The 16,790-nt window shown below is 37.1% G+C and overlaps 1 protein-coding gene across 1 annotated transcript in view; it reads right to left on the reverse strand.

Annotated features, from left to right (window-relative positions):
• plg (plasminogen) overlaps positions 1-16,790 on the reverse strand; it is a 38,923-nt gene that overhangs the window by 4,989 nt on the left and 17,144 nt on the right. The window contains exons 20-44 of the mRNA XM_015035348.1: positions 15,122-15,206; positions 14,830-14,862; positions 13,405-13,551; positions 13,146-13,265; positions 12,387-12,551; positions 12,106-12,276; positions 11,649-11,678; positions 11,158-11,293; positions 10,971-11,077; positions 10,762-10,876; positions 10,549-10,685; positions 10,180-10,300; positions 9,285-9,403; positions 8,847-9,009; positions 8,445-8,587; positions 7,261-7,396; positions 7,084-7,190; positions 6,814-6,928; positions 6,588-6,727; positions 5,469-5,589; positions 5,230-5,348; positions 4,305-4,455; positions 3,983-4,107; positions 2,634-2,739; positions 1,134-1,252 (exon numbers count right to left, since the gene is read on the reverse strand). Of these exons, the coding sequence (XP_014890834.1) occupies positions 1,134-1,252; positions 2,634-2,739; positions 3,983-4,107; positions 4,305-4,455; positions 5,230-5,348; positions 5,469-5,589; positions 6,588-6,727; positions 6,814-6,928; positions 7,084-7,190; positions 7,261-7,396; positions 8,445-8,587; positions 8,847-9,009; positions 9,285-9,403; positions 10,180-10,300; positions 10,549-10,685; positions 10,762-10,876; positions 10,971-11,077; positions 11,158-11,293; positions 11,649-11,678; positions 12,106-12,276; positions 12,387-12,551; positions 13,146-13,265; positions 13,405-13,551; positions 14,830-14,862; positions 15,122-15,206 (3,031 nt within the window). The remainder of the gene's footprint in view (positions 1-1,133; positions 1,253-2,633; positions 2,740-3,982; positions 4,108-4,304; positions 4,456-5,229; positions 5,349-5,468; positions 5,590-6,587; positions 6,728-6,813; positions 6,929-7,083; positions 7,191-7,260; positions 7,397-8,444; positions 8,588-8,846; positions 9,010-9,284; positions 9,404-10,179; positions 10,301-10,548; positions 10,686-10,761; positions 10,877-10,970; positions 11,078-11,157; positions 11,294-11,648; positions 11,679-12,105; positions 12,277-12,386; positions 12,552-13,145; positions 13,266-13,404; positions 13,552-14,829; positions 14,863-15,121; positions 15,207-16,790) is intronic.

Raw genomic sequence — 16,790 nt, forward strand, 5'->3', positions numbered from 1 at the left:
TAAATAAATAAAAAAGTTATGTTAGAGCCATATGAATGAAATAAGTAATTATTGATATGACAGGAGCAGCGGCTTTGACACCTGGTTGGGAATGGGAAGGTTACTGGCTGCTGCTGGATCTGTGTGGCAGCCACACAGAGCGGGTGAGCTGGGTGGTCAGTCCTCGCAAAGTTTGGAGCATGATAATCAAAATTAAATAAATCGATAATTGTGACAGAACAAAGAAGAGGTTAGGAGTTGATTGATACATGGACAGATGAGATTCCCCGAGTTAACCCAGTGCGGCCCTCTACCACCATTAGTTTGCCGTGTTTTATAATAATAAAACGTGTTTATTATTATTAACGCTTTGGTGCAAAAAAAAAAATGTTTGAAAATCGATTTATTTACTGCATGTTTATGTCTGTTAAGGCTCAGATGGAACGGCACAGAAAGCAGCCCTTTAAACCATTCAGACACGAACACAATAGAGACGCAATCAGATGACTGATGACTCCACGATAAAAACTCAATAGTCCATGGAAAAACCTTATAAGGTTGTATTAAAGCAGAAAGTACGGCGGCCATCGTAAAAAAGGCTTACAGTATCAATTATGCCGCATGAACTGATCAGTAGATTATTGCAAGGGAAGACGGTTGTAAAGATAATATCTGGATCCTGGTCTCAGACCTCAGAAACACAGAGTGCTGGATCCTCAGTGAGGTCTGCATATATTCAGATTGTCTTTATTAATTTTTAGCTCGATGGTGTACAACAGACTCCTTCTAAATTGAGTTGGCTGTATCTACAGCTTCGCCTTTCAGTCAAAATCTCATTCGTCCCCATTGCAGACATCGTTCTAACTTGACTTTGTGGCAAGTCGACTCACAGTGAGCCAAAGCTTTCTTTATGTGTCTGGGCAGAGATTAGGCAGTCATACATAGAGCAATTTAAACATTGTTTCACAGTGTTGGTAAAATTTGTTCTAAATTTGTTGTGTAAAATTTCTTCTAAAATTTCTAGAATGAATTAATGAAAATGTTTTTTCAATCTGATTTCCATCTGTTGTAACACTCTTTTTTTCATCATTTAGTGTAGGTAACATGAAATTACAAGCACAAGTGAAAGTATCAACTGAAACAGAATGACTTACAGCAGCGGGGGATGGCGCAATAATCCCATCTTATGGCTGGATCTGTGGTGTAGCACCACGGTAGGTGATCGTTACTCGGATTCCTGCAGTAGTTCTCATCCACAGTTTGACCTCCATAACTAAAACAAGGAACATTAAGACGTTTCTAAGGTTTAAAGGAGCCTCTTAAAAACAAAACTTTTAAACATGCTCAGTGAGTTCTTCAAAAATATTAAAATGTTCAAAACTATTTTTGAACGTTTTAATATTAAAAGGTTCAGGTGCAGTCTTACACTTGATGTGCACTGTGTTGGTGACAGTTATGGCATAGTTACTTAGAAAAAGTAACTTTAATTGGATTACTGACTACTCCTTGAAAAAGTAACTTAGATTACTGACTACTTGATTTGGAAAATAACTAAGTTACATTAAAAGTAACTTATTTAGTTACTTTGAGCAGCTGCTAACAACAAAGCTCCGCCACTTGTGGAAATTACTTTGATCTTTGCTAATACTTAATTTCAAGTTATTTTATAATAATAAAACATCAACAATGTGTCTCCACTTATATGGTTGAACTGAAGAGGAGATTCTTTTAATCTAGAACAGTACAAAAAAAAAAGTTCGTAATTTCTATTGTGTTTCTATTGTCTGGAAAACTCGCCCCACCCCTCCCCCCAGCCTCCAGGTTCTGTGTTAAGGCCCTGCGTTTGTGGTTAGAGCGCAGTCAGTGTACAGAGCTCCTCCTGTGGCTCCACAGCTCAGATGTCCCGCTGCACAGATTTGTGACACTTACTTTAATATCAATAATTATAATGCCGTTTAGTTGCACAACTTTACGGATTCGTTCATTCGTGGCTGTTTCACGTTTATTGCACTGTTCATATTAGTCTCGATGTTTGCAATTTTCTGGAGCACAACAAAGCTCGGCGTCATTCACAGCAAATTTACATAACAAAGACACAGCGGGATGGATCATCCAGGAAATGATGGGCAGAGAGAGCCTGACTAAAACTACCTTAACGACAGACAAATTCTGGGATTTGTTATGAGTTTCTGTTTATTTCCAAGCCCAAATGAGTAACTTCAAGTTCAAAAATGAGCCCAAAAAGTGCAACCCGTAACTCATTAAATTTGCAAGCGACTTTAAAAAAAATTAATTATTATTATTATTATTATTATTATTATTATTAATAATAATAAAAGCCAGAAGCTATTTATAATAATCGTTTATAATAATCGGACTTGGCTTGGCGGCAGAAACTCAAAATAATTCCTGTTGTTCCACCAACATGATGCGCATCTCCCTTCTCCCTCCATTGTTTATGTTTCTGTCGCTGCTGATAGTCCCCCCGGTCACTCGACAAGACGAGTAGAGGAAATACAATTAAATTCCAAAAGAAAATAGTAACGCAAAGTGATTTCGATAAGTAACTGTAGTCTGACTACAGGATTTGAAATATCAATGACGTTAGATTACTCGTTACTGAAAAAAGTGGTCCAACATCATTAACGTGTTACTTTGGTTTGTGAGGGGTCTTTGAGTCCCAGCGCTGGCAGGTGAATCCCGTTTGTGTCCAGGAAACGTTTCCTCTGTAGTCCTCACCGTTGCAGTGCATACACTCCCCTGTCATTTGAAACAAACATGCAGGATAAACATAGAGGTTTGAACTTGTTGCTCAGATCTCAGCCGTGGGCAAACAGTTATGGGACATGGAAATTATTTCCAATCTCCAACGTGTCTGCAGAGAAAGGGTGGGCAATGACGCCAAAAAATATCACGATATATATATCTAAATTCCTCAATAACGATATCACATACTATATTCCACATTTTTTAAATATGTGACTTCAATACATCAAATTTTACTTTCCTTTATATATATGGTCACCAGAATAAAAACTATACTTGTATATAAAATCACAAAATATGTTTAGTGTGTTATAGACAGTATAAAATAGATAAACTAATTTTGGCCAACACAAAAACTGTCTGAAATCATCTAACAAATGTAAATAAAAAAACTTAAATACACACAGCTAACAAACTGCTGTGGCTCAACAGATCATTAGTTTTACAATATATTAATATGTTTTTTAAGATCTCCAGCAGTTTGTACAAACTACTGCCAGGCCCCCACTCATCTCCAGATCAGTATTGAAACCCTCAGACATTTCATCCTGCATATGTGGGTGAACAATTAAAATGCATGATCATAATTTAAGTGTGCTTTAAATGTTTTCATGTGATTGCATGATGTCAATTCAGCTGGTGGAATTAAACCGAATAAAAATTAGATGTACTTGTCATTATTTTAATTTAAAACATATTTATTTTGTAAAGGTTTCTTTATAAACGCTTTTATCAGGTGTTGTCAGTAATTTTACTGACAAGTAATTTTACTTGTCAGTAAAATGACCCTTTGCATCGCTCAGTTAATTCGCTTCAAATTAGACAGAAACTGGCCTAATTCACACTTTATTTTCTGTAACATTTTACAAATTCAGCTTGGATCAGAAACTGCCAGGAAAGTTTCTGAAACTTTGTTTCATTCAAATAGAGTATTTCAGATACACATCCATATAAAAATTGTGTTGTATATTATCGGGATTAATTTCATTCATGTTTCCAGCTAGATATTTCCCCAACATACTTTTATTATATTCTGTGTTTAAACAGCATTAAATCCAAATAAAGTGTATTGTTTAAATGGAAATCAGTCATTTGGTGTCCATTAGTTCAGAGCCACATCTTTTAGATTTTTTTTGTGTACGGCCAAAATAAAGGAACTTCCTGGCTGTGCTCTTTGGAGTGGCATTATTTCATTCAAATTAAATTGAAACCATGAAATACTTTGCTTAATTTATACCTGAAGCGAGGATGTCATTGCAGTTTGGCAAGCTGCAGTACTCCCAGCGTGTTTCGTCGTCAGTGGTGTAACACCAGGGTTTCTGTCTACCATCAGGGTTGCGACAATAGTTTTCATCTAAATCGCTGAGAGAAAAAAACCAACAGATTAAACAATTGTGAAACAAAACCCATTAGAAATCCAGTATAAAAGCTTGATTGTTTTTCTGAAAACATAAGACGTTCAACTCAATTATATTGACTGGAATGCCTTATTTTACTGAAAACTCTTATTCTAGTCCGCTCATTGCTTCTGGCTCCATTATTCAAATTATTTCTCTTACGCGTTTGGAAACCGCTCTGGCACAATGTCTGGATGGTAATGTGGCGTTTGAGCTGCCCACTTCTGGCATGGTTTACCACTTGCCGTTACGCCAACTATGCCGCGGTACGCCTCACCACGGCCAGTGATGCAGACCTGCTGAGGGTTTGAGTCTGAAAGCAAAGACATATGAAGGACATACTCTTGACAATATTTTTTAAACATTTGTTTCTGATTTTTTGGTTTTGTTTTTCACTGTTGGTTTTACCTCAAACATTACGTAGTTAGTGTACAGTTCAGAGTACAGATCTCCTCTGACTGTGTTTTTGCTCAAGCCTAAATGTTCCAGATGACCAAACAGTTTAAATTAAGACAAATGCTGAGTAAATGCTAAATTATCATTTCATTAATTAAGAAAAAAACAACCCAAATCCTGTAGAAATTAATACTTGACTGTGGCAACAAAACCATGTGTTGATGATAACTGTGATTATTTTACATTATGCTTAATTAATGTCATGCCAAGTCTGGGCATTGACCAAACCACTCCAAATCCTGTCTCTAAGAAGTGAACTTACAGCTGAACCCAGGAGTCTACATATACTATTTAAAAGGACACATGCCTTTTTCCCACACTGTCTGACTTTAAATCAGAATAAACATTCATCGTCTTAAGGGCAATTTGAATTACCACATTGTTACTATTTGTTAAATGCCAGTAAACTGTAAGACTTGGGTCAAGGATCAATGTTTGCTAGAAGCCAAAGGCACCGAATTTACAATAATTTCCCTGTGGCACACAGAGGGTCACTTATATAGCCCGTAACAGAGATCTGTATTCATCCTCTGAGAAAAGCAGAATGTGATTCAGTTTCAGAGACAGAGCATTAGAAAGCACTGGATTTGGTCAATAGTGAAATGAATGGCATTGAAATCTGAGGACTTACTGCAGGGAGGTATGGAGCAATAATCCCATCTCTTGGATGGACTTGTGGTGTAACACCAAGGTCGGGAATCTCCGTTTGGATTTCTGCAGTAGTTCTCCTCAAGAAACTTGTTTGGAAAACTTTTGGAGACAATTATCGGAACAGGTTTTTGAAGTTTAGCTCAGCTACTGAAGTACAGAATGATCAGAGTTAGCTATTTATTGTGTTTATAACAATGAAAATTTCCACCATAGACCTACACTTTAGGTGTATAACCATGACTGTGAGGTTCCAAGGAGTCCCAGCGCTGGCATATAAAACCATTTTCAGTAATGAAGGTTTTTCCTTTGTAGACATCAACTCCAGGTTGCATACAGTCCTCTGTAGACATGCAATACAAACACACAGCAAAATCACATATCACTCATTTCAGTCGTTAGTGTCTGAGTGCTTTTTGAGTAAATCCTCAACTGCATTTAAAAGGTGTATGGAAAATAGTAACGTGACCAAATTATTGGTTAGTACCAATGTGTTTGATTGCTTGGTACTAACCCATTGCTTGTACCAACTGATTAGTACCAATGATGCAATCATTGGTTAGAACTAATTCTTTGGTACTAACCAGTGACCACTGGTTAGTATCATTGGTACTAGTACCAATGATATTAGTACCATAAATACTTCGGACAATAATCCGAAACAGAAAGATGAAATGGTCCAGTCAAAGCCTAGACCTAAATCCAGTTGGTAATCTGTGGTGAGAATTGAATGAGAATTGATGTCAAAAGATGTTCTCCATCCAGCCTGAGTACCAATGGTACCATTGATATCATTGGTACTAGTACCAATGATCATTGGTTAGTATCAAGCATTTGGTACTAACCAATTAATTGTACCAACTGATTAGTACCAATAATGTTATCATTGGAAACGGTACAAAAAACATAGATTTTGTGTTTTGCCGTGTATATGGATGAAAATAAAAATTTGGTACTAACCAGTTGGTAAAAGCAATTGGTTAGTACCAAGGAGTTGGTACTAACCAATGATGTCATCATGACCAATGTACTCGTGTAAAAATAATGTAAAAAAAAACAATTTTCCATGTGTAGCATTGATCCAAAAAGGTCCATGCTACACATGGAAAGATAAAATGAATATTCACATAAATATCCCATATCTTTAAAGCATAACTTCAATTTCTTGTAGACTCTCTGTGATCAATATCTGTTTCATAATGTACAGATCACACAGGCTGATCTCGCAAACACATGAAAATGGTGAAATATGTCCTGTCAGTAATTAGAATAAAAAAAAAGATCAGTTATGTATTTGTTATATGATTGATATAGAAAACAGGATTACACAACGAGTCCTACCAGCACAGCTGGGAATATCGCAGTGCTCCCAGACGGTATCTGGATCAGTGGTGTAACACCAGGGTCCTTGGCTTTTCGAATCTGGATTTCTGCAGAAGTTTGAATCCAAGTCTGCCAGGGAGTAGTTCTCTGGTTTGAACCTACAGCAGCCAAATTGACAAAAGTTATTTCCAAAGTAAGTTACTGAGGAAAAAAAATGATAATGTAGTAATGTGGGACGACATACATGGGATTGTGAGGGGTGTCTGCGTCCCATCTCTGACACAGTTTTCCTGATTTTGTTTTTGCTTGTTTTCCTCTGTAATGTGTCCCACTTTCTTTCACACACTCCAAAAGAAAATCTGGATTATTAAAAAGGGAACATTTAGGATTTATCCCCCCAACTAGCAGACATAATTAAGTTGCTGTGTTAGAATGTCACAGATCTTATCATACAGACTAAATGTTAATAACTTTGGCATGAAAGCAAAAGATATTTTGAAAATTAAAGACTTACCAATTCTTTCATACAGAATTGAGCTGGCTCTGTGGACAACAGTCCCTGTTTTTGAATTTGATGCTGTTGTCCAACACTCATGATCCTTTTCCACATATGCGAAAGACCTAAGTAAAAAAAGACCCAGTTCAGCTTTGATGAACTTCTCTGAGTGAAGAACTTGTAGTGGGAACTTACTTGCATAAGAATGATGTTTCATTGTTGCACTTGGCAGCACACTCTGTTACAGATTTAACTGAATACTTTCCTCCTTTTACCGAGACAACCATCGCTCCTTCAGTTTTAGAGTAGCCCTTCACCTTGGCATCATCGACTGGAAATGGATATGAAAACATTTCAAATGTAGATCTGCAGCATATTAATGATAACATGAATGATAACCAGTCATGGTCAGGTTTGGGTCTGCAATGTTGTTATTTGAAGTATAATGGCTGCAAACAATAAAACGAGAACAAGGCACTTCAACAAGTCAATCTGATTATTTATTGGTTTAATTTGTTTAATCTTAACTTTATGAGTGGATTATTTCACTGTTTCAACTTTTAAAGTTGCATTTCTGTAAATAATTCACACAAGACAGGAAATTCCTGTTTCCAGATTACCTGTGTGTCTCACAGTCCACAAACAGGGAGCATCCAGTTCATGACATCAGTTGATTTTGGGCAACATAGCCATTGCACAAAATGTCTATGATTTGAAAATGGCAAGAAGCCACTATAATTAAAAGGTAATCAAATGTAGTTTTCCTTATGTGGTACAATAATCTAATGCCAGTTCAACTCCTTAACATAATCTAAACATTTTTGACATCATGAAGTTGCAAAGTTTAATCCAGTCAAAGAAAATCAAAGAATTAAAGAAGTTACTTATTCCATAATGTTGTCTCAACTAAAATTTTTGCTCTTAAGTAAACAGGGTGACTTTGAAAAGTGGGGAGTCGCTGTTTAGATGTTCTGAAAGACTTTGAGTTCATACCAAAGTAAGTACATGAGAGCCTTTGTTCTCTCTGTGTATTTTAAATTCTGTCTCTGTGATGTATTTAAAAAATGTTTCATTGTTCTTTAAGTCTGTTTAACAAATGTACCGAGTTGCTTGCTGTTTGCAACATCTGCTTGCATCTGGGTTTGTAATCAGTCTGCAGGTCTGTCTGAATGTCTTATTTGCATATTAGCATCTGTAAACCTCACACACCAAAATAATGTTCTAAATGCCCAATGTCCCAACCATTGTAGGAAAACTGGGAATCATGGATAAAATTTTCCAACCTGAGTTTTTCTAGTGTGCAGAAAGATGCAGCCTTGCTCTACCTTCAGCTTTGCCTTGGTATTTGTACTTAATTTTAAAGCAAAACTATTACTCACATGTTGCTTCTGGTTCAGGGGAATTCGAGGTGTCTGCACAGCGAGACACATTGCAGTACTCCCAGCGAGTTTCAGGGTCAGTAGTGTAACACCAGGGTCTCTGGTCTTTCCCAGGATTACGACAAACGTTATGAACCAAGTGGCTAATGACAAATAACAAACCAAATTAAAATGAACCAAAATAAATACTGTAAAAACAAAACAGTATGTAGTAATCAAGTTCCTTAAGTGGTCATGTTAAAGAAATGTGAAAAAAGTAAGTTTGACAAAATTAATTAGATTGCATGTGACAAATTCACAAATTTTTTTTTTTTTTTTTAGTTGCAGCTCTATTTCTTTCAGTGCAGAGGCTTTGATCCAGTCACTCACATTAGTCCTTTCAGTTCCAGTGGTTTCTCTTACCTGCAGGGGTAGCTTTCTGGTGTATAATCATGCCTGTGAGGCGTTTGAGACGCCCACCTCTGGCATTTTTTACCAGATGTAGTCACAGCAATGGTACCACGGTAGGATTCACCATTACCAGTGATGCAGCTCAGCTCTGGCATGATAGATGGAGGCTCTGATGCTGGAAATGGAAAACAGTTTGCTGAACTCAGAATAACTACGATAAATACAAACACCAATGAACGATTCTGCTTATCTAGTATTTATTTTATATGCATTTGTGTGCTTATATGTTTGGCCCTTTTTTCCATTTTATTTATTGCAGATTAAATAAATATATTTTTAATTAAATAGAATAATAAGAACTACTGCAGACTTTGCAGGGTAAAGAGCCGTTAAAAAAAATGTGATCTTTATTGACCTACCTTCAAACATAAGTAAAGTACAGCAACTTACTGCAACGAGGAATGGAGCAATAATCCCATCGTCTAGATGGGCTGGAGGTGTAGCACCAGGGTCGTGAATCTGCATTTGGGTTTCTGCAGTAGTTCTCCTCCAGAAACTTTTCAGGAAAACTAAGAAGATCAACACAGACACAGCTTTTGAGTGTGAATGTGAGCAGTGCATACACCAGAGTGATTGACAGTGCTAAAACCCTCCTTCTGGCTCTGGTTGTTTCTGATTGAGAAGGGTCTTTGGATTGGTGCAGAAGTTGCCAATAGCAACACGCTATAACAGGCACGGTTCAGTTTGCCAGCAATGCGTTCAGCTTGGTTCGTTTTTGTTCAATACAGGGACCCAAACATGAAGTAACTAGATACTACGGCCAATAAGCTTCTCCCGGCTTAATGGGGGAAATCCACAAGATAATATGTCAATAGGCTGAGTGTTTCCACTCCCCCAAACAACAATGTGCTGCCGACTCAACTTACTGAGTAATCAAGCCTAATTCAAACACAAAGTTCACTATTTTAAAACCTCCAAAACTGCTGCTGAAAGCACCGGTTCTGTTCTTAGCCTTTTTAATTTCTATGTACTTTTAAAACAACCAATCCAGCATCACCATCCATTTTCCTTTGTGCTGATAGGCTGAACTCTGGGAAAAATGAAGATATTGGTTCTGCTGTTGTGCATATTAATTCATATTAAAGTATAATAGGAGTTTGAACTATTGAAATAGGTAGTCAAGGAGTTATTTTAGAGGGGGATTCAAGTATTCACCAGTTTTAGTTATTAGTGGGCAACTGTGGTCCCTAACCTTCCTGAATAGCAGGAGTTCACTGTTGTAGTGAAGGAAAAAAATGTTTAAAACTACTTCTTCACAAACTGGAATTTGAAGGGTCTTCCTTACACTGTGGGGACAAAGCCATGATTGTGAGGGATTTGAGAGTCCCAGCACTGACAGGTGAAGCCATTTTCCGTTACAGAGATTTTTCCTTTGTAATCTTCTCCTCTGCAGTGCATACACTCCTCTGAAGGTGCACGAAACAAAGACAAACAAAAAACAAAAGGATATTTTAGAACATTAATAAGCCCCTAGTTAATGTATTTTTTAAAAGATCTCAAAAAACAGTTGATAACAAAACATATTTATAAGTTCAGCTCAGTTGACTGGCTTCTAAAGAACAACAGTCACTGTCCATTTTAAGATCAGATATGTAGCGTATTTTCTGTTGAGGAGCCTGATTATTTGCGATATACATAAATGAATGAATCGTACCGGTGCAGCTGGGTATGTCACAGAGCTCCCAGACGGTTTCTGGGTCAGTCGTGTAACACCACGGGCTCCTGAGAATCCCAAAAGGATTTCTGCAGAAGTTGGACTCCAAGTCTGCAAGGCGATGTTCCTGTGTGAACCTTGTGTGTGAAAAAAACATTGAGGAAAATTACAGAAATACAAAAAATTGTAAAATTACAGTATGTAAACACATACATTGCCTTGTGAGGAAACATGGCATCCCATCTCTGACACAGTTTTCCTGATTTTGTCCAGTTCACTGTTCCTCTGTAATCTGCTCCTTTTTCATTAACACACTCCAGGAGATATTCTACACAAAGCCGAAAGAAGATGTGTCTGAAAGAACGTCTTCAAATATCACCGATACTACACAGCAAAACAAGTAAAGATAAAATGACACTTGCTGTTTTTTTCATATAAAACTGAGTTCCAGTTCTGCACAACAGGTCCAGTTTTTGAGTTTGATGCCCATGTCCAACATTCCTGGTTCTGCTCCAGATACGCAAAAGATCTAAAAATGAAAAATAACAGATATAAAATTTGGAAGAGTTGCAGGAACTGAATAATCTTGGTCGTCAGTAGGGAGCTTACTTGCAAGTGAAAGACGTTTCAGAGTCACATTTGGCAGCACACTCAGTCACAGACTTTACTGCATACTGGTTTCTATTCTCTGAAAGCACCATCGTCCCTTCTGTTTTGGAGTAGCCCTTCAATGGGGCTATATTGTCTGAAAAATACATAATTAATAACAATAGTAAACATAATTTATTACTTTCCACCCCATATGGCAGAACCAAAATATATTTATTTTCCATATTGTGAAGTGCTTCTACTTCTGCGTTATCCACACAGATAGCCTATAGTACAGTAGAATATTTAGGATTTTACTTATTTTGGTTCTCATAATGAGCCACTGGCGATTTGCTGACAAGAATTTAAAACTATTTTCACCCCTGCAGTGTTTCCTCAAGCACACTTGTGGAAGCAAGTGTACTTGAACTTGTGTCCCAAAGAGTACAAGCACACTTTGTTGCAGAACTCACTGTCGTAAAGTGTGTAAATCAGGTTGTAAATCTGTTTACCTGTTGAGTTGGTTTGATCAGCTTGCAGCTCTGAGAACAAAGAATGAAATGTCAGCAGGTTTTAGAAAGGCAGCGTACATTCAGCTGGTACAGACATGTTTATGGTAAATGGCCTGTATTTTTATAGAGCTTTATCAAGTCCAGTGGACTTGGAAGCCCTTTATGTTCAGTCGTTTAGCTGTGGCTGCATTGTAAACAGCCAATAAGAAATCTGAGAGAAGCTGCCTGCACCACTTCTGATCACCAGAGGCAAGAAATAAAAAACTAAGGAACACAGAAATAGACAAACCTTTAAACAACTCCAGTGAATCAAGATCCCAACAATTTGTCAACAGATTTATTTTTTACTCACTTATATACTTTTAAAAAATGCTGACATGCAGATTAAGGGATTTATTTTTTATTATTTCATGCCTTTCGTGACTTTTAAACCAACTACATTTTTACACATACATACCTTGTTTTTCCGGATTGGTATCATCTTGACAGAGGTTTCTGGATATATTGATGACAGCATTATGGAAGGATTGGTCAGTTGAAAGAAGATATACATGATTTTCAGTATCTTCAGAAGTAATTTTCCTCAGATGGTCAATGAAATATTGATCATGAACATGTCTTCCCACACCTATAAAAATGTGCTCTGTTATAGTACTGATCTAAGAAGAAGGACTTGTTGGTTATGTGTTTTTCATTAACTAATGAAATTGAATCATCCACACAGAAAACAGATCTTACCAATAGCATATATCTCTACTCCACTGTCTTTCAGATTCTGTGCAGGTCTTTTTACGCTATCCAAAGAAACTCCACCAGTGGCCAGAATGACTTTCTTTTTTGCGTCTGGACGCATCCCTGCACTGGGCTGAAAGTTGTGTTTAAGGACGTGATCCAGAGCTTTTCCTGCATGTGGTAAAGAAGAAATTCAGAAGGTAAAGAGACATTGTAGGAATGAGCATAACATGTCTGGAAAAACATAATCCAGCTGTATGACTGGAATTTGTGCTCACAGCATCCAGGAAGCATCCAGAAACTCTAAACTTCTTACATAGTAACATTTTCTCACTGAATCTAGTCTATCATAGATGTAGAGACATTTAAAAACACACATGTGTGGCTACTACATATTTGTGAGATCAATGTGTCACAAATTTCTGTTAGAACATATTAACTTTATCCAGCAGCTTCTTTGAGGCTCAAATTCTGTCTGATGAAAATAGTGGTGCTGCGGGCTCCCCCTCCAAAAATGAAAGAAAATCTCAAGAGTAACCAGTGATTCAGCATTTTCTAACTGCTGGTTCTTCTATTATTACTCAGCTGCTGCTTCTTCTAATATTGTTCCTGCCAGAATGACAGTAGAAATATGACCCAGGTTAGACCCTGAAGGAAAAAGCTGAGCCACTGTGTCAAAAGGTCCAGTTTTGAGTTGTGAACCACTCAGATCCTGAAGTCCCAGAACTCCAGAGACCCTTGATGTGGACTCAATAAGATACTGACCTATCATTCCGAATCTATCCGATTGTCGCTTTACATTAATGGCCTCCAGCAGGGACTGCTTGTTATTGTGTCTGTTCAGGTTCCAATTAGTGTGTGGAGACTCACCGATCTCAGTCAAACCTACAAAAAACAGACATGAATGGATCAAATCAAACAGAAACTTTTAGTAAAATATATTAATAATATTGACAATAAAAAACATATTACATACACTAAATTTACTCATTACACAACTTTTGTCTAAATGATAATGCATTACCTATTTGCACTTTGCTGGGACCAATGGGAAGGTTCTGAACTATCTGGTATATAAACGATTTAATTTGGTTAAAGTCCCTTAAGCCAGTCCTCAAAGAGCTGTCCAATAGGATCACAAGGTCAACTTTGGACGTTTCACACTGAAATCCTGAAAGAATAAAACAGTTTTAAAGTTATGTGAGAAATTCTGCTAAAGCTCAGGTTTATTTATCTTTTTGACATATGGCCACAGTTTTGATGATGGGACTTAAAAATGTATTGTTGATCATTGACCCAAGGATCAACAATACATTGGTCCAAGTGAACATGATGCTAATTTTATTGTCAAATATTTTGGTGATAATATCAGTTGAATAAACACAAGTTTTCCTAACTTCTTTCTTATTGCACACCAACATGATACCACCTTCCGGAAAATACTATTTAAGGAATGTTTTTGCGAAAGGATTTTGGCACCTCTCTAGGTCAAATTGACCTAACTCCCTTCTTTTCCCATCTCGTGTGAGCGCAAGGTTGGATCAAATGTAGCTTGGGAAGGAAGGCTGTTTGGACAGATAACAACAATTTGAGATAAATTGGCCTATTCAGCAATTTGGAAATGGAGCAGATGTTGAGTAGATGAGGTCACGAATATTTTAAAGGTTGTCCAACACCCACTCACCAGGATCCTTACGCAAATCAAGGGTAGCAACATCATTGGTCGAAACGTTCCAACTCACATCAGTGAAGATGAGAGTGTATAAAAAAGGGTGATGTTAAGAATACAGGGAGATTTTTTGTTGAGACTTTGGAAGATTTTTGAGTATTCCTGTACTTATTTTAAAGGTTTTATTGGCTCTAGTGGCCTTTATTGGATAGTTAATTGACAGGAAAGTGGGAAATGAGAGAAGGGGAAGACATGTGGCAAAGGTCGCCAGGTCAGGAATCAAACCTGCGACAGCCACGTCATGGACTAAGGCCTCTATATGTGGGTTGTGAGAAACCCCTGCGCCACCATATCAGTAATAAACATGACATCAGACATGAACATCAGTGGCATGGAGAGTCTATCCCACTGCCAAAGTATTAGCTGTCATTTGAAACTGCAATTTTGCACATGTTGATGTTGCGATGGCAAATATAGTTTGATATATTATGCAGCTCTAGATCACTCTGAGCATCAACATAGTGGCCTCCATAGATGTTGCCCTGATGCTCCTAGTAAAACAGTAGAGTCCTGTAATGGCATGCGAAGAGTTAACACAGTTCATTGGCTTCATTAGCAAGACACACATTTATGTGGGAATTTTACAAATACATAGCAAAAAACTCAATTCTGTTGAACAAAGCTGAAATAATGTCCATTGAATTACACATAGATCTCGTAATATGACATTAGTGACTTTTGTCCTGTCACTTTAAAAACAGCTGAAATGAATCTGTTTACCTGCAGCGTTGTGAGGCTGGTCAGCTCGCAGCCCTGACAACAAAGAATGAAATATGGTATTAGAAAGGTAATGCACTTTCAGCTGGTACCGTCATGTTTATGGTAAATTGCCTGCATTTCTTTAGACGACTTTAAAGCTCTTTACATTCAGTCATTCAGGTGTGGCTGCATTGTAAGCAGCCCTGACAACATCAGAGAAGCTGCCATGCACCACACTTTGGCTTTCACTCTTCATTTAGCAACTATTTGACTTTTATTTTGACTAAAATAATCACTCATATTTTTGTCTTACCAGTACAGATGAAGGCTCCCAGCAGAAATGCTACCTTGTAGAAGTCCATGGTGAGGACCTCACACCTGCTGTTCATTATTTGCACTCAAACATCCCTGTAGAAGGGTAAATATAATGTATTGGATGAATAGGGCAGTTCAGATTTTAGCCAATGGTTGGCCTGACGGGTAACTCAAAGAGCAACAGTCCATAGTCCTTGTTTATATATTTTTCTTTCCAGTAAGTGAAGCTTTGCTATTTACACTGTCAAAGTTTGATCCATTTTTAATCCATTTTTAATTTCTCTCTCTGACTAACTTTTTGTCTCATGAGTTTAAACAGCTGTAATTAATGCAGGTGTGGACAGATAAGTGGGAAAACTTTTTTAAAAAATCCTTGATGCATCAATAACTTGTTTCCTTCACTAGAAAAATCCAAAATGATATCAAGAATTGTGTAACCTTGTTTTCTACAGTGATGCAACAGTAATGCTGGGAAGCCAGTGTTTGCAGAGATTGTCATTGACCCAGTGGAGTTATACATTAAAAATAAGGCACCAAATAAAGGAGCGCTTGGCCAAAAAGAAAATAATCCGTATTTGGCTAATAATTTTACTTTTCTCCAGCACATTTGTTAGAAACAAGATGGCAGGACCCTCTTTGCTCATGCCAAATGTAGGAGCTATTTCTCCATTTTCAGTTATATCTTAGAATTTAAATTGTTTAGTTTCTTCTTATTTTTTGATTAATTTTTTAGTTGATTTATCATTAGAATTTTTGTTTGATTTGTTATTTAGAATAAGTTCTTTGATTTGACTTAGTTAATTTCAGGTTGGGATGTGGGTATTTCACGGTATAAATAGGTGGGTCTTAGGTAGCTTATTATGCACATGGGTGGTCACAAGGTTTTTTACCAGTCGTCAGTCAGAGAACAGGTACAGGAATCAGAGCAGGAGAATCCTGTGAAGTCTGTAACCTTTTGCCTGAACTATGAAATAAAACAACCAAAGAACTCCATTTTGACTTTTTGATCCTTTGTGCTGCGTTAACCAGAATCCACTGTGCATCAAGTGACTATTTGAGTTGGATTCACTTTTTGTTTTGATCACCTTTGAGTTTTTTCATTTTTGAATTTAAGTTTTAGGACAAATAGTCACTACACCAAATATCTTACTCTGCTGCTGACTCAATGACTAAAGTTAGAAAAAGAAAAGAGGTTGATATTTTAACAATTTAATTTAAAAAACACACAAAACCACATATATGATGTTTGAACTGCTTTGTTGCTGAAATGTGCTGCACATGAACTCTACTTTTTGACATGCTCATTGGAGTTTTTCATATTTTGTGGTGGTAAAACAAGAACAATCCATGTTCTGATATTGACCAAACACAAACGTGCATAATTTCTAAGTTTATTGAAAATTATTCACGCTTTTCTTTTTTTTTTCACAAATGAAAAAATAGCTTTTCTATATAATCTAGTACTACAAACAGACTTCTAATGATGTGTTCAGGTTGAAACCAGAGCATTTTATTACAATCTCAGCTGTTCTGCAGACGCTTTCAGGAGGACTTCAGTCAAACAGCATCATGAAGACGGAGGAACAGCAGAATAAATTCTTTGCAGAACAAATTTTCACACTTGCTTGCCCTTTTCTTTCCTTTCCTTTCCTTTCCTTTCCTTTCCT

This window comes from Poecilia latipinna, unplaced genomic scaffold, assembly GCF_001443285.1.
Source record: "Poecilia latipinna isolate Pla-1442-1.1 unplaced genomic scaffold, P_latipinna-1.0 Scaffold332, whole genome shotgun sequence".
In the NCBI taxonomy this organism is placed as follows: domain Eukaryota; kingdom Metazoa; phylum Chordata; class Actinopteri; order Cyprinodontiformes; family Poeciliidae; genus Poecilia; species Poecilia latipinna.